The sequence below is a fragment of the Micropterus dolomieu genome, linkage group LG11, assembly GCF_021292245.1.
Source record: "Micropterus dolomieu isolate WLL.071019.BEF.003 ecotype Adirondacks linkage group LG11, ASM2129224v1, whole genome shotgun sequence".
Classification (NCBI taxonomy): Eukaryota; Metazoa; Chordata; class Actinopteri; order Centrarchiformes; family Centrarchidae; genus Micropterus; species Micropterus dolomieu.
This window is the reverse complement of record NC_060160.1, coordinates 16,207,505-16,231,310: the sequence shown is the minus strand read 5'-3', so window position 1 is coordinate 16,231,310 and position 23,806 is coordinate 16,207,505. Positions and strand designations below refer to the sequence as shown.

The 23,806-nt window shown below is 40.7% G+C and overlaps 2 protein-coding genes and 1 long non-coding RNA gene across 4 annotated transcripts in view; all 3 read left to right on the top strand.

Annotated features, from left to right (window-relative positions):
- The window catches only part of prkcha (protein kinase C, eta, a), a 22,947-nt gene extending 22,377 nt beyond the window's left edge, over positions 1-570 (top strand). Inside the window, exon 14 of the mRNA XM_046062934.1 lies at positions 1-570. This exon is cut by the window's left edge and continues 247 nt beyond it. The gene's annotated coding sequence lies outside the window, so the exon portion shown is untranslated.
- Positions 571-6,348: 5,778 nt separating this feature from the next.
- hif1aa (hypoxia inducible factor 1 subunit alpha a) lies at positions 6,349-23,724 on the top strand. Of its 2 annotated transcripts, none has more exons than XM_046061696.1 (15): positions 6,349-6,639; positions 16,267-16,457; positions 16,857-17,008; positions 17,269-17,353; positions 18,119-18,228; positions 19,277-19,479; positions 19,687-19,793; positions 20,526-20,673; positions 20,842-21,149; positions 21,257-21,465; positions 21,571-21,693; positions 21,812-22,068; positions 22,150-22,243; positions 22,335-22,425; positions 22,523-23,724. In XM_046061696.1, the coding sequence occupies exons 1-15, from the start codon at positions 6,608-6,610 to the stop codon at positions 22,684-22,686; spliced, it is 2,274 nt and encodes a 757-aa protein (XP_045917652.1). In that variant the 5' UTR covers positions 6,349-6,607; the 3' UTR covers positions 22,687-23,724. The 2 variants fall into 2 exon arrangements, with proteins under 2 accessions (XP_045917652.1, XP_045917653.1); XM_046061697.1 differs by lacking the exon at positions 6,349-6,639 and adding an exon at positions 12,638-12,913.
- On the top strand, positions 7,903-9,916 carry LOC123978470. The gene is made up of 4 exons (XR_006826969.1): positions 7,903-8,321; positions 9,359-9,481; positions 9,607-9,683; positions 9,790-9,916. It is a non-coding gene; the product is annotated as an uncharacterized LOC123978470 (long non-coding RNA).
- Positions 23,725-23,806: the final 82 nt, after the last annotated feature.

Sequence of the window (23,806 nt, the reverse complement as noted above, 5' to 3'; positions counted from 1 at the left end):
CACATTCCCCAGAGACATGAGGGTGTAAAGTGCCGAGGAGTCTTTCAAACACGTGCTCGACGAGAACCACGGCTGCACCTGATGAACTCTTAAGCACTCCTCTAATTCCTGAAAAAGTGGCTTGTGATCAGCTTTTGAAATGACATTCAAGGCTTGAGTGGGACTCTTTCATGCAAGTCTCTGTGTGGAAATGGTCTCTTTGACATGTGTTTCAAACTTATTTGACAAAGGTGTACAATGTTAGAATTTTATTATACATTTGCTCTCACTCAAATAGATGAGTTTGCTTCCAGTTACTTCAAATGAAAAAGCACTTTTTGGACATAAGGACATGGTTTGTGTTTCATTTTTGCTTCAGCACTGTTCAGAGAAAGGAAGAAATCAAGAGTCTGTTTTAACAAGACTGAGATTCCCAGAAAAGTCAAGCTGCCAGATAATATCCTGGAAGGACTGAGTGAGCGAATGAAATAGTTTCTCAATGATGTGACTATGGAAAAAACTAGACCTACATACTTTTGGTCAATCAGAGTTGAATCCCTCCACTTTAAAAATAAAAGGTTAAAACTTTAATGAGGCTTGAGAAACAACAGTGTAACCTGCTCACCTTAAATGGATATTTCACCGCTGGAAAGACTGTCTTTTAATAAAACTGGACTGTCTATGCAGTAGCAGTTGCATAGACAGTCCAGTAAACTCTGATAGCACCACTGGGTAACAAACTGGGGCAGTGTGTGTGCTAAGCTAGTCTTGAACGTTGAAACATGTATTGTACAGTACTGTGCAAATGTTTCAGGTAGTTTGGGACAAATGCTGTAAAGTAACAATGCTTTCAAAAATAGACATGTTAATACATTATATACATCAATTAACAAAATGCAAAATGAGTGAACAAAAGAAAAATCTAAATCAAATCAATATTTGGTGTGACGACCCTTTGCTTTTAAAGCAGTATGAATTCTTCTAGGTACACTTGCACAAAGCCAGGGATTTTGTAGGCATGTTGTCAGGTGTAGGATTAAACAATTATACCAAACAGCTGCTAAAGATCATCAATTCAAGGTTGAAACAAAAGGATTAACTGAAACAGAAACAGCTGTGAGTGAGGGACTGGGTGAGGAACATCCAAACAGGGGTTTCCAGAAGTGCTGTCTAAGCTTCTTTGAAGAAGCACAAAGAAATAGCCAACGTTGAGGACCATAGACGCAGAGGCCGGCCATGGAAATTTATTGCAGCAGGTGAAAGGCCCATCATTCTTACTTCCCTTGGCATTCGGAAGATGTCCAGCAGTGCCATCAGCTCAGAGCTGCAGAAAACAGTGGGACCCTGGTACATCCATCAACTGTTCGGAGAAGTCTGGTCAAAAGTGGCTATCGTGGAAGACATGTGGCCAAAAGGCCTCCGACATGGAAACAAGGCCAAGTGACTTCATTATGCACAGGAAATGGGGTGCAGAAAAATGGCAGCAGGTGCTCTGGACTGATGAGTCAAAATGTGAATATGAATATTTGGCTGTAGCAGAAGGCAGTTTGTTTGCCGAAGGGATGGAGAGCGGTACAAGTATGTGTCTGCAGGCAACAGTGAAACATGGTGGAGGTTACTTGCAAGTTTGGGCCTGTATTTCTGCAAACAGAGTTGGGGATTTACTTAGAATGAATTATCTCCTCAATGCTGACAAGTACAGGCAGATACTTTGCAATATCATCAGGGAAGCATCTGATTGGCCCAAATTTATTCTGTAGCATGGACTATGTTAAGTGTAAAGAAGCACCAGGAGTCCTGGAAGTGATGGTATGGCCTCCACAGAGCCCTGATCTCAACATCACCGAGTCTGTCTGGGATTACATGAAGAGAGAGAAGCAACTGACACTGCCTAAATCCACTGAAGAACTGTGGGTAGTTCTCCAAGATGTTTGGGCCAATGTACCCGCTGAGTTCCTTCAAAAACTACTTACAGGTGAATCTAGACAACCTGATGTTGTTTTGAAGGCAAAGGGTGGTCACACCAAATACTGATGTGATTTAGATTTTGATGTGTCCACTCAATTTGCATAATAATTTGCAAATATAATATATTAACATGTCTATTTTTGAAAGCATTTATTTTGAGGGCCATTCAAGACTAGCTTAGCGCATACACTGCCCCAGTTTGTTACCCAGTGGTGCTATCAGAGTTTGTACTGCTGCATAGACAGCATAGACTTGCCTCATGCACAGTACTCTATGTATATAAGTATGTCTCAAGTACTCCTCTGTCCATATATGTCCCAAAGCTTTGGTGTAACGCACAGCGACTCCACTTCTGTTTTTATTGGTGCACAATTAATGCAGCAGCACCGTAAGTTGTCCCTGGCACAGGGCAGCTGCACTGCTATCCTCAACAGCTGGTGGTGCTTGACTCTCTGCCTCTTCCTCCTTCATATGCCATAGTTCCGCCGCACTGTATTCTGGCTCATGTAAGTCGCCCTGAATGTCTGACTCCAGTTTTACACTAATACAATTGTTTTCTTCCATATCTACAGGAACATCGACTTCTGTCTGGGGTTGTTCTAACCACATGATTTTGGACAGGATAGTTTGATTTTGAGGAGCCACTGCTCTCTCTATCATACTGTCAGCATACAAAAGCATACAAAAAAATGAGGAAGTACAATCTGTAGTTCAAACAACAACATATTAATGGGGAGCTCTGGGTGAAGGCAACATGGACGGAAGTTAACCATTGTTCATTTGCATATATTACCCACATTGTAATGATACAAGGTTAGTTGAAAATACAATGTTTTCCTTTTATATAAATTAGGTTAATTCATTACATAAAACATTTAAAAGGATAATTTGTCTAAGTTACGGGGGTCAGTTTCAGATAATAGGTGATATGTATTAGTTATCAGTCACACCCTGTAAGAAAAAACTTGGCATCGGTCTCAGTGACTCCACGTAAATTTGATCAGCCAGGCATGTTGAAGATGATGCAATATTTCATCTGAGGTGAAAGCACTGTGGGGATTTGTGTTGATTGTGAAATCTCAAATGTTTGGAGATTTCCTCACATGGTTGTTCTGGTAAGAAGCTGCTAGTACGGTGTTAGAGAGTTGCCAGAATGAAATGTGTCTTGGTGACTCTGAATGCTTCTCAACAGTAATAATAACTCTGCCTGCTGCTCTCTCCTTACACACGCTCTATCTTTCTCTCAACAAACAGAGCCTTTGAAAGCTCCCAGCTGTGTGGGCAGACTGCCTGAGTAATGGGAACTCACATGGGGGTATTTTAAAACATGCAAATCCAAGAAAGTTATTGAATAGTCTCCCTGCTGAACACTTAATCCCACTCTGCAAAAACATAGAAAGGAAACTAGTATGAGGTAGACAGAGAGATAAACAGTAACATTAGCCAGTCATCTGGTGGGGCCTCTGGTGTAATCGTAAAAACCAGTAGAGAATAAACAGGAAACCACACAACATCACTACTGTCGCCTTTGATAGAAACAGGAAGACACAAGAAGAGAATTATGCTTTTGTGATACTTTGAGAAGCATGAACAGTACATTGTGTGCTGCTGGTAATAGAAATTGAAAGCGTTAAAACAAAACAACAACAAAGGAAAACAGTTTACTTGCATCGAGAGGAAGCTGCACAGATATGAACAGCCCCGACCTCACAAAACAGAGATAGACTCTTCCTCTTGGTTGAGGGGGGGGGGGTCTTCAGGATCCACATCACATCTGTTTATCTCCTCGGCCCCCTGGTTTGTGGTGAATCGTGCTGCTAAATACTGTAAATTGGTAGCTTCGGATACAAAAATGCCCATGTATAATCTGAAATTGAAAACAGTGCCACTACAGCACAAAACAAAGAGCTACTCTGCTAATGCAAAGTTATGTTTACTTACATAAACTACATTTGAGCTGTGGAGGCTAATACAGCAGCTAAGCTCTTCCTATCGTGCTTCCATCCCTCTTAAGTCTTAAACATCATTTTAACTCAACATTTAGAAGTGCATTGTTCTCATTTAAATGGACTGTACTTGTATAGTACCTTTCTAATCTTCCGACCTTTCAAAGCACTTACACTTCATGTCACTTTTAACAGCAGGCAATTATTCTACTTTAAGCTTTCCCTAACAAAGATGGTTGTGTGTGCTTTACAAATAGTGGGACATTGGATTAAACAAATTGACTTTTTGTTTACCCATTAATGTGGCCCTGTTTGCACCTTTCCTCAGGTTATGTCTGAATGAGGGGAAAAAGATTTAAGAGCCTTGTCTCAGCTTTCATTACGGAGACTTACTGATGGCTGCCAGCAGTGTCTCTGCACTGCTTGATTGAATCAGTGTTTGACCCTGCTGTCCTGCCTGTATGATTGATACCCCCAGAAGGAACAATGGATAATGAAAAAGACTCTCCACACAGACATCACCTGAGTAATTCCCTGGAGAAATCTTTTGCCACTTGTTGGACTTCTCTGCATCAACACATTAAGCTCTGTGAGCTTATACAAACTCAGCACCCCAACATGCAGTTGTTGTAGGGGTTCTTACTCTGTCTAGGAATTGGCTACAAGGATTAATACATTGACTCAGATACCAAAGCAGAATCTAATCAAAGGGTGGCCATTACTACAATGCTATCATTCTCATTCTCATTCTCATACATTTCAATATTTCCCTATCAAAGCTGTGCCAATGGTGTTACCTCACAGCAGAGAGTGAACACACTAAGACAAAAGAAAAGGTGGTGTCACAAACAGAACCAGAAGGAGTTCATATTGTGGTATGTGTTACTCTAACATTAATCTCACATTGTTTGCTCTTACAGAGAGGACTGGTATGGCTTGCAATATACCGACATTTGAGGTGGCACCATGAGCTCACTTTCCTGAAGTGAACAATAGCACAGAAAAGGGTGTGGCTAGCACCATAGACAACTTCCAGACAATCGTAAAGTTATTCCGTATTACTTAATAAACAAACATTTGCTACAACTGAGTAATCTTTACGCTACTTTAGCTACTAAGTGTAGCTATTAGCATAGCGTAAGAAGCAGATGAATCCAGACGATCTTAGTCACACTCTGGTTTATGGGCCTTAACATTTTATTCACAAGGTATTGCAAAGCTACACCAGGTCTTTATTTGTCCTCAAGTCAAAGTCTGCAGCTCTACCACTTACCCAGGTGTTGGGCCACCCAGCCAACATTTCTGGGAAGGGATAACTAAAGCTTTGCTTAAATGTCTCAGCCAGATGTAACAACTAACATGTGCTAAGTAAGAGGATGAAGAATTCTATGGCAAAGGGGTTGGGGAATAATTTTCCTTCCTTTTTTGGCAAAGCAAGAATACCAGGCAACGTAAATAACTGCCAAACATGATGCACAGTGGTAAGGGAGGAGGAGTCTGACTGGACAGAAATGTCCTAAGCAGTTCAGGAAAATAACTAAAACCATTTCTGAACCAGTGAGTGAAAAGTGGGTTTTAGCTGAAATGTCTCATAAACACACATGTTGGTAACACTTATACTTGGTTGAGCTGAGCACTAGAAAAACATGTCTTACTGTCATACCCACTTTCTTACAGCAATTTGGCCTACATTTAGATAACTGTATTGAATGTCAAGCTGAAAATACATGCTTTGCTCTAACATGTGGACACTTGTAAAAAATGTGGGCAGTCTGGTAGAGTGATGTGAAGACATCAGAGTTCACATACAAGCAGCTGCTTAAACTCACAACGATATGCAACATTAGTGATGAACACATTAATACATCAATAATTATAATGATAATATAATGAACTGGGCCATTCTACATAATGATTACTTTTACTTTTGGTAAAAGAACATCTTATCTTATCTTTTCTTAAGTAAGATTTTAAATGGACTTTTACCTGTAACAAAGTATTTTTACGTATTAAGTATTGCAACTTTTACTTAATTAAAAGATCTGAGTACTTCTTCCACTATTGGCTAGGTCACTTAACAAAACAAGGCCTTTATCAGCAAAACAACCACAAACTCCTACAAATCTAGGCATTTTAACATACAGTATGCCTGTACACAGAATAAAGTATACTGAACCAGATGAATCCAGAAAATCGTGAAGAGTATTATTATAAAATCAAAAGTGATATAAATAGGACTATAATCTATATACTCATGTGATGTCTATTGTGGTGTCTACACCTACAGTTGCTCCAAACCCTATAACTTTGGTCAGAAATTAAAGTAAATGTGTGTGTTTTTACTCGGTGAGTCTCTCTGGTTTCCTGTGCGCGTCCTCGATGAATAAAAGCATGTGACTGCGCGTCCCCGCGGAGGCAGGGGGAGTAGTGCACGGTGATCCTCCACTGTGCAACATTGTCTCCGCGTCCGCGAGGAAGATCTCTCCAGCGTGGCACCGTCTTCAGACAAGACTAGTAGACGAATGGGCTGCCTTTAGCGGATGAAGGCTTGATTTTGAACGAATTATACACATAGAGACCTCGTATGCAACACGCTTGAGGATTTACGGATCCATATCGGAGAAAAAATAGTGGGATTTTGGTTTATTTGTCGAAGGGCCCGGATACAGCTTGATACAGATAGAGGGATTCAACTCAGATCTTTTCGTCCTGACATGGACACAGGAATTGTACCAGAAAAGAAAAGGTAACGACAACGCTAACGCTATGTAGCTGGCTACTCTTATGTTATTATTGTTGCAGTTTAAGAGCTGATTTAACAACTTAAGTATTCGGTGGGATTCGGTTACTGTGTGACATTATGGGGTTTATTTGAAGGTTAACTGCTAGTTTATCGTGTTTGTTCAACAAAGTGCGTTTGCTAGCGATGCTATTATCGTTAGCATGCCGCTAATGTAGCAAGCCAGCGGGCATAGAACTAGAGCTATTGGCATTAAACTGTTTACCAACCAAGCTACTGAGGTAAACTTGTTGTTGCAGGTAACTTAACTTGGTGGATGGTCAGATTAATTTGTGTCTGTTTACCTTGATTAAACCTGATTTCAAAATAATTTTACCTCATAGCTATCGTGGTTTTGTTGTGACCTCCTAGATGCAGCTTGAGCGTTATTTAACGTTAACTTTTGTTTTGACTGACACTAAACGCTTTTTTAATATTATATCCTATAAATAGTCCATTACTGGTGATGTTCTGTTTGTGTTTCATGTGCCAACACTGAGTGTTCAGTGACAAGGTGCCAGCAGTCATGTGAGCAGTGGTGCAACAGTTCCTGTTGAAACATTTAACGTTAGGGTTTCGTCAAGCTGGCCTTCATTTGAACAATCGGTTCAACCACTAGTTAACGTTACATTTAAAGGTTCTTTCAGTTCACAAAACTTTTTTCACTATGAGAGATGTTCAACTTGAATCATCAGCCAAGTTCCCAAATATCTTGTTAGTGGCTGCTAAGTTTATCTGCACCAGAAGCCACTTGACAGTTAAGCACCTTGTGGGGGTCAATCTAGTGTTTTGGGAAGTAGTGATACATACAAGGTGCAGGACGACAGTTCACCTGGCCAATTTGTTCACAAGTTCAATAGACAAGTCAAATAAGGGTTGCAGCTGAATATTTTTTTTTATAATTAGTCTTTTGAGTACTCCTTAGTGTAAAAAAAAAAACGATAAAGAGATATGCCTATTACATGTTACAATATACAGGGTTCAACATTAATGGGTTTTTTCTTCCAGAAAAAAAACTATTTGCCCACAGTCAATTTTTACATGCCGTTATACCAACTAAGTTAATTGTCATTTAATTCAATTAAATTTATTGAAAGGCACACTTGTGCTTAAGCTCTTTAAACTTGCTGCCGTCTTTTCATGAGTAGATATTAGAAAGTTTGTCCAGATGGTATCACAACCTTAGATTTGTGGAAGTTGCAGGGCCTTCTGCCAAAAAACAGAACATTGACACGGTAGTTGCCTAAACCTAACAAAGTAGTTTTGTTGCCTAAACCTAACCAAGCTGCAAATACTAACTGGAAACATATTAACTGAAAATAATTTAAAAGAAACCCTAAAACAATCTAATGTCTAAAAATAAATAATAAATTCTGACTTTTGGCTGTCTTAGGTCAAAGACTTTATATTTGACACCAGAACCTCCTATAACCTATGTGGCCTTTATCACTCTTTATACTAACAGTTTGTTGCTCGTTGAAACAGCAAAGTTAGTCTTGGTTTTACTTGTTGTATGACTGCAGATGCACTTCTAACTCTGAAACAAAAATGTTTTGAACCGGCTCCCGGTATATCAGCCATTGCAGAGTAGGGTTGGGCCGATAGACGATGCCGTTGTCCATCGGCGATGACTGACAGACATCACAACGGTGAGCTGGCATTGTGATTGTAAAACCAAATTTTCACATTATACCAGCCTGTGAAAGCAGGTTTTAATGACCATGAACATTCTTATTGTGTTTAAGTATGCTTTGCACCTGCCTCGAAATTCTCTTCGTCCCACACGCTGACACAATCACACACACCTACACCTCAGGTAAACACCCCCCCCCCCCACATGTTTGATAAATAAGTTTAATGATTACAAATAAAAATGATTTAGTTTTTCTGTCCAGCCTAACTGATTGATTTGACCTGTATTGACTAATTGTCATAGAGTAAAACTATTAATCAAGCCTGGCAGAGTCTACATTGAGTGTAATTTGTAGGTGATCTTCATGGTGTTTCATGACATAAAAATTAGTGTTGGCTGTAGTATAGGATAATTTGCCCTGCCTTCCCAGATTCTGCATCCAGAAAATTACCGATCTGGGCCCTTTTATCATTGACAGACACGCTAAATAGGTCCTGGTTCCAATTTGGGCGTAGGTAACAGCGGTTTCAAGACCTAAAAATCATTGGACAAAAAACATAATGTCATAAAAGTGATTTAACCTGGTCAGCAGAGTCAAACAAGTGGACAGGGTACTTTGGGATTCTTTTGCTGCCAGCTGGGGGTAAACTATTAACAATGAAATTCTTCCACAGGGGAGAACAATAGATTAATAGAGTTGTTAAGATTATATTAGAGCTGTTCGTGCCATGCACTTATGCCAAAATGGTTTAGTGGCATTAATTTACTTGTAAGCTGACTAGATAATGGTTAACATGGATTTCTCATCTTTTCATTTTCAAGTAATTATCCTCTTAAGGATGTGTTCTTGTTGTAGACTGCATCAAATTATTCATACTCTGCCAATTAGAAGTTTGGCACCTTGGGTCAATATCCTGTTTAGTTTTAATAAATATGTGTTCAGTTTGACCGCAGAGAGAAAAAATATCAAGATTTGCGGTCTGGTTTGATGCAGTTTTGGCTGGTCTCTAGAGGTGCCATTGTGTTATTTCTGTCTCATCTCTTAATCACTAGGCTTGACGTCAAAAGGAGTGGCCAAACGTGTGTAGCGATTCACTGCCTGGCAATTTGCAGGTTGCCCTGAGACGTTCAAGTACAAGGGCTACTTCTGTGCAAGCTAGTTAGCACAGGTCATAGGTATGGATTGTTTGTGTGGACATTTTTTTATATATATATATATATTAGTGACAGAAGACAAAAATAAAGAGAATATGTGCTGAAGGCTTAATTTTATCAGACTGCTAAATCCCTGCTTTCTGTAGATTTTCATTGTAGCTGATAGAGCGAGCATGTTCCTGTTTTAAAAAAATGCAAAGAGAGAGCAGCTTTTGCCAGCAAGGTATGTAAATAAAAACAAGCAGTTTAGAATTCCTTGTTGTGTTTTGTTGTTTTAAAATCCCACATTTATCTGTGTAATTATGTATTTTTTTCATTTGCACTTTCAGAATGACTTTGACAGTCTCATGAACAATGAGAGGAAGGAAGTATGATAACAGTACCTTCTACTTTACTACCACATTTGTCCAGAATTCTGGGTCTGTCGGATCCAAAAAACACCTTTTGAGGATTGCATCTTTCTTTCTTTCTTTGCATTGGACTCATTGCCCATACATGGACTCATGGATGATGCCAGTGTCTGTCAACAAATATTGAAAACTTTTAAGGATTTTTCTGACTTTATGATGTCAAATTGCTACAAATTCTTAAAGTCATGCTGAAGAAAAAGTCTTAGCTTTAATATAATTGCACCTTATTTGAAGGACCAAAAGTCAGCTGCGTAGATGGTCAAAGTTGCAAAACTTTGTCTAAAAGTGTAAAATTTGAGCGTAATGCAAAAATCAAGAAAGTACAACTGTCCTTCCCCTTGTTATATGTCACATTTAAGTGGACAACAAGTGTGAACGTCTGTGGTCAGAGTAGCCAGCTCCAGTTGAATGACGTCACGTTCCAAGGAAAACGCTCCCTTGGTGGGCAAAAAGATTTTGAAGTTGTTTTCTGCTCCTTGCCAACCAGGAAACAAGTAATACACTGTTACTTTGAGTTTGTTACTTTGGCGTTGCCAAAATGCTGGATGGTTGCTGTGCTATCGGATGCACTAATCGACGAGGAGACAAGCCTGGGATGTGTTAGGTGAGGGCCCTACAAGGTAAACGTAAACATTACCATAGTCAAGTGCTGGCAGGGACCTGGTGGTTTTTAACGGCGGAAATACGGCAGCGGGTGCTGTATAGGGATCGCAAGTGCCCAACAATAGCAGTTTGTGTCCATAGCTTTGTTTTTCTTGAGTTGAGAGGTGATCCAAATAAAATTTAACGCCTTTTGCGGCATCTCTTATGAGGGAGTCCGATGTGAGCCGCTATCTTGGTCTGTTGTTTTTGCCTTCCAGGTCACCGCACATGTGACTGAAAACTATGACTTGAAAGTAGTGAATTATTTGTGTTAAAAGAAACTTAAGAAATGTTTTCAGGCTGCCACTGCTGGTGAACATCCAGTTTCAATGATGGGTATATTGTGTATAAGGATAAACCAAAACCCAAGTTTGCTTCATATATTTAGATCAGTAATCCTTTGTAATATAATGTGTGTAACTCCCCACACTGTAGTGGTAGTACCTACGTACAACAGATAATTGTTATTACCACATATGCAAGTTTTTATACTCATGCCAGAAAGGAAAATTAGCACTAATTCAGGCATGACAAAACAATATCAACTCAAGATGCACTTAGCAGCTTTTTCAGAGTTTCAAACCTCCCCTCAAGGTCTTCATTAATGAATGGAGTCAGCTCAGGCGGGACTATTTACAAGTTACAACATTTCCAATTTGTATAATGAAAGCTAAGCAGAATCAAACAGAAAAGAAACAGTTGGTTTAAGGAAATTGAAATGCAAACATATAAATATTAGATGGATGGATAGATCAATTACTTATTGACTCGCCTCCACTGAAGCATCATACACAACTAAAGCTGTACATATTTTTCAAGTCGATTAATCTAACAATTTTATTCGCTTAATCTAAGCAGGTTTAGAAATTATTTTGGAAGTCCATTGCTCACTAGCTCCGAATACTCATACAGTCAAACCATGGCTCACAGGAGGGGTGGGATGTTGATCAGCCTGCAAATCACCCACCCAGACAAGCAGCGGAGGGAGCCTTAGGCAGAATACTTGGATGCAGCGTGTGGGAGAAATAAGACAGCGATCCACGGGTAAACGGCAGGCACTCTATTGAGAGTAACCATGGCAACGGTTTCTGTGCGCTACACAGCTGTAGCCTATTTATATTAAATTAAAGTTATAGGCTACATAACTTTACCTGATATGCCTTCATCTTGTTTTGCGGGGATTCTCTGCCATGTGAATTCCCCCCTGTTGATGTCCTGATAACTATTTAGTAAACGATAATAGATTCTGTAAACTCACAAACAGCAAGGATCAGTCTCTCTTTCAATGATTTATGCTCAGCGGCACATACAAAAAGTTCAAGACAATTCAGCTTTGGCGGTGGACGTGTGTGTGTGAGGCGAGCACAACCGTTTCACGGGAACGCACCCACTTGTCGCACGCCTTGTGCTCGACCGCTTCACCTCACTCTAACAGGGACAGCTGCTACTGAATATAGCCTGTTTATGCTGCTCCCTGATAAAAGAAAAATGTTTCTGCTGATACCTGTTCAGAACCCCCCCTCCCAAGAAAACTGGACTCTGGCTACTATTTTTAACAAGCTAGATAAAAGGTAATGCCCTGGTAGTGGCAAATAGCTTTGGTTTAATATTTGATTTGATCACATTAATGTTTAAGTTGAGATTTACAAGAAATATTTTATTGCTACTGTGTAAAGGGAGTACTGCTGGTAAAAAGCACCTTATTTGTTTAAAGAGTTTGCAAACCACATGTTATTGCACTTTTGTGTATATAGCAGTACATTTAAATTAAAAGTGCGCAATACACTACTTTAGAATTCATTATTTAATTTTGCCCGTAACAATGCAATTAATTGCAAGAAAATCATGCGATTAATCGTGATTAAAAATTTTACTCGTTGCCCAGCACTAATTTATTTCAATATTGAGTAATGCAGTATGATAATCAAATGTATTTCTGTATCAATGTGGGGTAAAGGAAACAACTGAAAGGATTCACAGACTGTACTGTTAGTTTCAGCTGTTTTCTTACTCATATGTGGTCCTTAAATAAACAGAAAATATGAAATGGCAGAATGTTGGAGGACACGCCGTGTTACCATGACAGCAGCGGGGCAGAATTTACTTTTAACATGAAGGCGATGAAGAAATACTTAGAAAATACATTTTAACGTGTCGTCGTGCTGATAATGTGCCGTGTGGAGACAGAAAGTAAACGATTTGCGGGGCTGCCGTCAGTGTTCCGGGATACTTTTGCTTCACGTATTCATGACAGCAGTAAAGCTCACGGAGCGAGCACCAGGTTGTTGAGTGTATGTGTATGTCTAAAATACTCCCAACTTTAGACGGTCGAAGGTGCGACCTTGTAGCTGGAGCTTGTCCGGGGGAATCCCACTAACACCGGATACAGCAACGCTTCAACGTACGTATTGCGAGTCAATGTATTTACGTAATCGAATACGTTGACGAATCGCCACAACTGTAGCTCCATTATTCCAGTTCCAAAAATACGGTGTAATATTGACTTTTATCATCCACCACAATTACATACACGTATTTTGAAAATACAGATGGCATCATATTCAAGAATGTAGGGGAGACCCCTACTGTGCTGCTTCCAAAAATGTTACTTCATGCAAGGGGTTTGTTTTCAGTCGTGCTTTGCTTTTCTCACCATATTGGGTAGAAGCTTTAGTTGTATTTCCCCGAACTGGATTATATAATAGATAAGACAGTGTTTACAGTCATACTAACACAGGTCTGACAGATTGGGGGAACATTTCTCTAGTTAAATAGTTCAGCCTCTAGTAACAAACTATACAAGCAACTCTGGTTGCAATGGAAAGGTTGATTTTCATTTTACACCGACCTTGCTATCCTATTCATTTCGAATCTACTTGTTCACATCTGTTACCAACGCCTAATAAGTTTTGTTTACATAATAGCACAAATTCCTATTGAGAAACAAAACAAGTCTAATTAAGGCTAGGAAAACTACAAATGTGATTGTGTGCGCCGTGAGGCATATCAGGCAGAGGACTGCTGGGTATGCATGACCATGTGCATTAATAATAACCTTATGTAACAGTGGTGGCCTCTGCTATTTTCAAGGGATGTTAAAACAAAGGCGATTTACTGTTTGTCATGTTGAATGTAGACTTAGGTAAATGACCTCTTTATTGTACCTCTGTGTTCAGTGGAATTGTATCTTGTGGAATATTACAGTGGAACCTGATTTGAATAGGGTTTGCATAAAGGCATGTGACACAGTGGGGTGCAGCCACTAGAGAGGGAAACAATTTGGACACAAGCTTGTACAAATCAATTGCCTAGCATCCCAGTGTGACCAATGTATACAACAATGTGTGGAGGTTATCTGTCATTGAATCATCAGAAGCTTAGCCAGAACTCAGCTAGAGGGCATCCCGAGTGTGTTCACTGTGTACAAGGGCTTGCTAATCTAGGGACCTATGAAGTCTGTTTTAAGTTTTCCCAGATTCCATGTTTTCTGTTTATATTTTTCGGAATTCTGTGTTTTACCATTCAAGCACATTTTGTCATCCAAGTGTGTAATTATGTGGTGGAGGAATACAATTTCAACAATTCAGTAAGAAAATATTACAAATTGAATCAATATCTATAAACATGATGTATCATGCAAATATTCATATTGAAAAATTCAAATGCATGTGCAATATTTATGGGGAACATTCACAATAACTGCATTGTAGCAATATACTGTGAATTGTCCCCTATTAAATAGGTTATAACTTCCCACAGATCCTGCTGCTCAACACGCTAATATGTGGATCTGATAGAGGTTTCTCTTATATATGGGCAGTGCTCCTCCTTGTTTACAAAGCTTGACCAGACTAGCCTAAAAAATTTTTAACGGAATATCTGACTCCACCTGCCATGAAGTCTTCAACAAGCTTGCATTTGATGATGTAATTGCACTTTTGAGAGTTCAATGAAACACAGCAGAGAGAAGCAAGGTTCTTGTAAATCACACCAAAACACAGCAGTATAGTTTTTCTTTTTGTTTGGCTTAAGTGCTGTGGAAAACGCTTTAAATGCTTTTTAAAAATTGTATCCACATTTTGGCAGATTCCACAGTATTGTGTGTTACAGTTGATTCCATTATAATTATGAAATTGTGTGGTCCTGTACGTGTTTTCTGCCATGTGTAAATAATAAGGCCCTATTATCATTTGTCACATTTATAACCTGTGTTGATAGATGTACATTGATGTAGGTTGGAGGGGATTATTGTGTTACAGTAGGAGCCAAACATCAGACTTGAAAGAAGGGAAATGTGCTGATCCAGTTCAGGACTGGTTTCTTCTTCTGTCTGCCTTCATGATGGCCAGCTATGTCCTGTGGGGTTGATAGAAGATCACATGTCAATGGTATTGACATATGTGCAAATGGATCAGTGTATACGCTTGTGCTTGTAGCTGTAATTACAATCTGGGTTGTGACCACTGCAACCTATTGCAGTATTTGTGCTGTGTGATGCTATGTAGTGAGGCACCTGAGCAAGAGTCTGCACAGACAATCCTCGCGTTAACAGGGTCACTCATGTTTTTCTCAGGCTTGCATTGATGCAGGTTTGGGGCTGCCCTAGAGACAAAGGCCACACTCATAAATTTGTAATTGGTCTAAAACCAAAAGCACCCCCTAACCTACTCTACCCTGTGAAAAATCTGCCTGCACCCTGTCAAGTGATTTGATGCACAGTAGGCTAATTTTAGTAAACTGGTCCATTTTCTTGTTGCGAGCCTCAGATAACAATATGTCCTTGGTCAATGCTGGAAGTGCACAACAGATCAATTTCAATTAGGTGTACATTTTGAAGCCGAGAGCTTTTGAACTGCCATCCCTTTTGTTGTGATCCTGCTCCTGTGTCAGCTAAATGCACGTGACATTATGAGGTAATGGTTAGGGAGATGGATTGAGGTGTAAATTCAACAGCAAGTCAGGCTGACTTTTTCAATCATGTTGAAGATTTAGCCTGTCTATTTATGTCAGTGGTCATGTGAGCTTCACACATACATGCTCACCAATACAAATAAAACCTCAAATCAGTGCTAAGCTGCTTGTTTTCTCTATTTATAGTGACTTACAAAGCATTGTGTCCTTCAAAGTCTGCTGTACTTTGAGATTTTAAAATTCTGCCAGGTGTTAAGAACTTGTTTACAGTGTGGTAAGAGATCATTAGCCAGACTTTGGAAAACTGCCTGGATAGAATCTTGATCTAAAATGATCAAACAAGTTATGAGGGATGCTAATGGAAAATAATATTTGAAGGTGTCACCTCACCTCTGTGTTTGTGTGTGTGCTCTCTGTGTTGGTGCCAGTATTATCATTATCCTCTCTGTAGATCCAGTGAGCCAGACTCGTAAATGTCACAATGATTGGTGTTGCACTGTAGCTTGGCTGCGCACCAAGAGACAGGCAGGAGGATCTGTGCCTGGCCTCCCAGCCAATCAGACTGAGGAAGTGGACTCCAATTCTTTTGGTCAGCAGCCAATAAGACGGCCGCAGATTGCCACGTATGTAAATTAGTCTGACAGGACTCCAGACAGCAGCTTGGCCATGAGCATGTTGCGGACTCCAGCTGCTGCAGCCTCCCTAGTGACAGGCCAGTGGCTTCCCAGACCCTGTAAACACACACTGTAGGGAAGGGGGGATGTCAGCTTTCGTAGTGTGCATAGTGGGATCAAAACGAGGTTGTGGCCAGACTGTGGCTGACCCACCCCCTGTCTCACGCAGGGTGAGCTCGGAGCGTAGGAAGGAGAAGTCCAGGGATGCAGCGCGATGCCGGCGTGGGAAGGAGTCGGAGGTGTTCTACGAGCTGGCCCAGGAGCTGCCTCTGCCCCACAGCGTCAGCTCCAGTCTGGACAAGGCGTCAATAATGAGGCTCACCATCAGCTACCTGCGCATGAGAAAACTGCTCGGCACTGGTCAGTATCTGTAGTTGTCATACCTGTAGTTCTGGACTCCCAGTGACAATTAAATTGTCAATGTAATTTTTATTAGTTTCTTAGAGGCAGCTTGATAATTGTTTAGACAAAGATACTAAATTTTATTGGTTAGCCACAATTTAAAAAATGTAAGGGGTCTTTTGGAGGAAGGAAAGAGTGAAAGAAAACGGGAGCACAGTTTGAGATGCGGAGGAAAATGAGCACTGAGTCAGCTTCTCTAAGAAATCGACATGCACAAATATAGATCCCTTTGCAGACATACCTGTGGGTACAATGTGTATTCTGTCCTGCAAACATGGACAGTAGAGACTTCTGATGTTCTGTGCATAATTTCCTTTATTTATCTCTCTCTCCTCCCCTCCTTAATATCTCATCCAGATAAGCCAATGGCAGAGGAAGAAACAGAGCTGGATGTCCTGCTCAACAGCTCCTACCTAAAGGCCCTGGAAGGCTTCCTTATGGTGTTGTCTGAAGATGGAGATATGATCTATCTCTCCGAGAATGTCAACAAGTGCCTCGGGCTGGCACAGGTAAGTCTGATTTTTACCTGCTGCGTGTCAGCATTAAAGCGAAAAGCAGGAGATTTTAAGCCAAGGAAATGACTGCGTTTCTGATGTTTTTAAATATGGCTATTAAGTTTTAACAGATACTGTGTCAATAAATAGACACATACACACTAGGCCACTTAAAAGAAGGTTAGAAATCACCACACAATTTCTACCATGAGCAACTATAAACCGCTGCATGTACACTGTTAAAGGACATTCGGTTCTCACTCTTTCCGCTGCAGTTTGACCTGACTGGACACAGCGTGTTTGACTACATACATCCCTGTGACCAGGAGGAGCTGAGGGAGATGCTGGTCCACAAAACTGGTGAGGGACAACAACAGTGAGCAGTGTGACATTATAACACCTCACACACAAGTACTCTGTCGCGTCTGCCGGTGCTCCAATCAGCAAGGAGTTCAGTTCACTCTGAGCTTGCAGATTCAGACAAGGAAGCTGTCAGAACGACTTATCATTCCCCCACTTCAGTCCTGAGGTCACAATGATTAGAGCTGGCTAGTGTTGGACTTCAGTGACCTTTCACTCAGCATTACTGGAACTATATGCAACATCATTTACTGTTCTGCTTGCTCAGCCGAATTTAGCCTTGCTTTGTGTAAGTGAATAAAATTTGTTTACTTTTTTGTATCGTTTCTAGTGGGTTAAATGAAGTTTTTCAATGGAATTGTGAAAATCATTAATCTAAAACTTTCCAGTGCTTCCCTCTGAAATGTGCTTCATGAAATAATTTGCATTGAAACTCAAATGATCATGCAACAATGCATGATCGTTTGAGGCCACCTGCTCTGCTAGGCATTGCACTTTGGTACACGTTGATATTATCTCAGCTGTAACGGCTGGTAACAGCACTTTATTTATTTAAGTTGCTGTTGCTGACCACAGTGCAAACCCATTACAGCTTAATGTCTCCACTTAATGCAAATGTGAACTGTTGGCAAAACTTAATAATAAAACAAAACTTAAATAAAAAGAGGCAGTTGTAAGTGCAAATGGTCAAAATCGAAATGACTACACAAGAAGCTGGTTTCCTCTTTTAAACTGTTACTCTCTTCCTGCTCATGTGATTTTCAGGCTCCAAAAAGACCAAGGAACCAAACACAGAGCGCAGCTTCTTCCTCCGAATGAAATGCACTCTCACAAGCAGGGGCCGCACCGTCAATGTCAAATCAGCTACATGGAAGGTAGGCCATAGTGAAATCAGTGAGGAAATGTATTAAAAACAGTACAGTAATACAGTTAATCATGTGTTAAGTAACAATGTCATCATTAGTGCCATCATTTTATTTGTACGTACGGTAATCAACACTAGATATGTTAGTGAGGTCAGTTAAATTTTAGGAAACAACATTTTAATAAGCTACCATGCAACATTGCTCATGCAACTGGTCATCAGTTGAAAGCAACTTAACACACACACTCAAACACTTAACGCAGCCATCGGGAGCAGTTTTGGGGAAAGTATCTTGCTCAAGGACACCTCGACATGCAGACTGGAGGATCTGGGGATCAAACCTCTGATTCTCTAAGCCACAGCCGTACCAACTAGGCACATGTAACCATTTTAGTATAAAAGCATTATTATATTTCAATAATCCTTAATCCTTAATCTTTCTGTAGGTGAATAGTTAGAAAACGTGGGAGTTTAAATGCACAAAATATAAAATCTCTATAACAGCAGAGGAAAGCATATAGACCATCATGTTAGTCTTGATACAAAGCATGATGGATAACTTTGAACTTGAATAATAAACAAACCAAAATATAATGCACTTGAAACATAATTTAATGAATTTTTAAGATGATATATTTGAAAGTAAATTTATCTCAAAATACCTTATTTCTTTAAACTCTATAAACATGTTTTACATTTCCTTTAGCACATTAAAGTATAGTTTAGAATAATTGGAAATCAACATCTGTAGGCTAAATTTCATACCGGAGGACATTTCACAGGCTCCTGTCACCTAATGGTCACGAGGAGATAAAGTTTCCTTTTATGTAAAAGTAAAAACGGAGAAGGAAGACAAATCTTTGTGTTTGGTCACTCAAGGTAATCTCATGTGACCACACAATTATTGCTGCCGCCCTACTAGCAGCTGTTGTCAAAATCTGAATACATGTATTTATTTACTTATGTCTGAGTGTCTGCTCATTAGGAAATGTTTTACTATCTTCGGGATCTGGAAGAATAATAAAAAGTGTTGTGACTCTCCTGTTGTCTCTCTCTAGGTGCTCCACTGCTCAGGTCATGTTCGTGTATATTACAGCCACACTGAGCAGACTCCCAACGGGCAAAAGGAGCCACCTATTCCATACTTGGTTTTGATCTGTGACCCCATCCAACACCCCTCCAACATTGAGGTCCCTCTGGACACCAAAACCTTCCTCAGCCGCCATACAATGGACATGAAGTTCACATATTGTGACGAGAGGTGAGTTTGTCCATCTTGAGTGAATATTATAGGCTTAAGAAGCTTAACATGGATCACACACACTTAGGTTTTTTAAGACACATGTGTAGTAAGTAACCTTTCATTTGCTTACTGAAGCTCTCTCACAAGCACAGTCACACAGAACCACCTAGTGTTCAGTGTAGGTACTACAGGAGCGTAGTCTCTAATTTTTTTTTCCCTGTCCAGGATCACTGAGCTCATGGGTTATAATCCAGAGGACCTGTTGAATCGTTCTGTGTATGAGTACTATCATGCTCTGGACTCGGACCATCTTACCAAGACTCATCACAACTGTAAGCATGAACACCAAGAGTGCACTGAGCTTAAATTAAAACCTGTTCTTAAAAGGTAACACCATGTATTTTTCAACTTGGACCCTATTTTCTTATGTTTTTTGTAAGTGACTAAAGGGGACAACAGTTTTTTAAATTGCTGGAGTATGAAGCAAAACCATAATCCTTCGAGGGCTGTCAAAGAGTACGTCCACTAAAGTGCTTTTTTTTGCCACTGACAGGCGACATATGACAACTTTATGGCAAAGATCCTTACCATACAGACAAACTAACTGATCAAGGCAGCGGTGGACCAGTGACCCCGTGTTCTGAGGATTTAAATGTTTATATCAATGGAGTCAGTTGGCTTTGAACAGAGCCATATAGCAGCTGTTTCTGGTTGAACAAAAAGGATCCTACTCTTAATAAAAAAGCTCTATTTCTGCAGGGATCATTTTCATAATGTTGTCCAGACACTAACAATCAGAGCCTGTCGGTGGCAAAAACAAGCACTTGGACGTGCTTTGATGGTGCGCAATCGCCCCGGAGGATTATTTTGTGGTGCGCTCGCTCAATACTGGACCAATTTCAAAAATTGTCACTTAGACACAAAAACATGGGACATAATGTCCAGGTTGAAAAATACTGAAGTTAACCTTTAATTTCACATCAGATTCCAGCAGTGTTATATTTGCCAAACTTTTAATCACATGTTTACATCTATCTTTTCTAATTTTCCCTCTTGGCTCCTAGTGTTTGCAAAGGGCCAGGTCAGCACAGGCCAGTACCGGATGTTGGCCAAGAGAGGAGGCTTTGTATGGGTGGAAACCCAAGCCACTGTCATCTACAATAACAAGAACTCCCAGCCACAGTGTGTTGTCTGTGTCAACTTTGTGCTCAGGTACTATAAAGGCTTTTGGAAGAGTCTAATGTATTAACCTGTCAGTTTGCTTTTTTTCCTCTCAAGTTTAGTGAGATGAATAACTGCCATGTACAAAATAGATTACAGACAGTGCTCTTGTGATTATTTTCAAAATCCTAATCTTACTGCTGTGTAACTCTGTTACAGTGGCATCCAGGAGGAAAAACTGATCTTGTCTCTGGAGCAGACCGAGGACGTAAAGCCAGTGAAGGAGGAGCAGGAGCAGGAGGAAGAAAAGGATGTAGTCGAGAGCAGCCCGTCCGACATGTCTCCAATCCTGCTGAAGGAGGAGGAGAAGGGCCCAAAGGTGGATGTGTTCAAACTGTTGACTGATGTGGTAAAGACCCAGCCGCTGGCTAGCCTCTATGACCAGCTGAAGGCAGTGCCTGAGGCTCTCACCCTGCTGGCCCCAGCTGCTGGAGACACAATCATCTCCCTGGACTTCAGCTGCCCTGGTTCGTGGCCTCATATAAACACTCTTAAACTTCTCCACAGCATAAAATCAAAGTTCATAACCTGAGTGACTGAAACCATTCTAAACTGCTTCTGTCATCTGGTACAGATTCAGAGATCCAGCTGCTGAAGGATGTCCCTCTCTACAACGATGTAATGCTTCCCTCCACAAGTGACAAGCTGGCTCTGCCTCTTTCCCCTCTGCCGCCCAGCGAGCCTCTCCATGTCACCACCACCACCACCACCACAACCTCTGAGGATACAAAAGACGGGGACTATGCTCCAGCCCCATCCACTACACCAACCAGTTCCGCAGAGGTAAGACCAAGTGATTATGCTCATTTTGCTATATAGACAATAGACTTTTTTGTCCACCTGATATGCACTGAGAAGGGAATGACCTTTCACTGCTCTTCTCTTAAGGCTGAGAGTCCGCTGGAGTTTTGTTTCCCCATGGACTCCGAAATGAGCTCAGATTTCAAACTGGACTTGGTGGAGAAGCTGTTTGCCATTGATACAGAGCCCAAGACCCCCTTCACCACACAGGTAATAATACTAGGAAATACTCTAGATTTTACTGCATTTATATCAAGTTGATAGTTGAGCTAATACAGGAAAAAGATGTCTGTATTCTGATTCATTAGACCTTTTTTCTCCCCTTAAGGCGATGGACGACTTGGACCTGGAGATGTTGGCTCCCTACATCCCCATGGACGACGACTTCCAGCTGCGCTGTCTGACCCCAGAGGAGCCTCTATCTTGTGGACCAGTCAAATCCCTTCAGAGTTCTCCAATCCACATCACACAGGACATCCACAGCTATCCCAGCTCCCCATTCATCTCACCAGGCAGTCGCACAGCTTCCCCAGCACCGCCTGAGCCAGTAAACGCCCTTCATCTTGCCACCATCTTTGCTAAGAGGTAAAGTCTCCCAAGTGCTCCATATTTATTGCTTCATCATATCGCCTTTCGGGTTAGCTAATCGCTCTTGCTGTGCTGCAGCACCCCGGACAACACAGTGTCGCTCAGGACCCAGGCAGCTCAGAGCACACAGCGCAAAAGAAAACTGGGTGACATAAAAGAGATGATTGGACAAGTAAGTCCTCAACATTCAAACACGGTTTGTAGGTCTTACTGTATATTTATAGGTGGAGAGTTTAATTGTCTGTATTTGATGATTTTCCCAGGAAACTCTGCCTCAGGAACAACTGAAGCAGGGCAAAAAGCTGAAGGCCTCCGAGTCGGGAACAACCAGGACCATACTTCTTTTGCCTTCAGGTGAACAAACTAGATCTGGGGTCAATACTTTAGACTGTTGCTTGATACAAAAAACATCAACAGAAAAATAACACCAAAGTGTCTTGTTCTCTCTTAGATGTGGTGAGTCGTCTGCTGGGCACCACGTCGGAGAGCACCGGCTCCCTCTTCACGCTGCCGCAGCTCACCCGCGACGACTGCGAGGTCAACGCCCCCTTACAGGGTCGTCAGTATCTGCTGCAGGGGGAGGAGCTGATGCGTGCTCTGGACCACATCAACTGAGTGAATGCTTAGCCTGCTCACTGCTGAACTAGACTGGACACTACAATTTCTCCCCTACATTGTCACTCCCTCTCCCCTTCCCCCACCCCACTGCCCTTTATTTATGTATCTACGAATTTGACTAGGTTGGCTGCTGTTTGTGCACATCGTGATATCTGCAGCATTCCACCGTGACAAACACCATAGCAGCATCTGAATTTTGGTGCAAGGGATTCAGGCATCATAAGATGTCCAATTGTTGTTTTTTTCCTTTTTCTCTCTCTCTTCCGGGGAGTCTCTCAGCACACAGCGCCTCGACAGATGACCCTTTTCCAGCAGGTCACCACAGAACCTGGCGCTACTGCCAGCAGTGTATTGTAAGCTTCAGTCGCACAATTTATATTTTCTTAAAACGAAAAATATTACCAGCAATATATATTAAGCCTTTTTAAAGTCATTTTAATGGGATTTGAACAATTTTATTTTTCCTCCCATACTTGTATGTTGTAGTACTCGTACCTAACAAGATGTCTAGTCCAGAAGTATGAACATGTTGTTTAAACCGTAGATGGTTTGAATGTTATCTCCATTTAATGGCTCAGTCTTTGAGGTAAATGCATTTAATTGTGTAGCAGTCCAGTACATGTCACTTTATTACTTTACTGTAAGTGTGTGTTACTGTACATATACCAGGGAAAATTTAACTTACTCAGTATGGCTTCACAGCTTTGACTCTTTACTCTCAAATCTGTGAGTAACTTTTGTTTGTGTCTCATCATGGAAGATTGGTATTTTTCTCAACATGTAGTGAATTCATGTTTTTGGTTTTTACTGCACGCAACATACCCATAAGTGAGTGGAATCTCACCAAATTCATATTTTACTTGTGATCATTATCATCATAGCAGCATCCGTGAGTTGTCAAACTTGTTTGCTCAATTAATGGTAGTCAGTTTAATACCATTGATCCATGCCATATTGTTGGGTCTCTTATGCTTCCTTGTTGCGTCTCTTATGCTTCCTTGTTGCTGTTTAACATTAAATAGCTTTAATAAAGTGCATTGTTTCAGGTGTCATTAACTTGCAGTTTAGACGCTGTAGACACAATTCATTACATGAATAGTTTTGCTACATTGCAAAG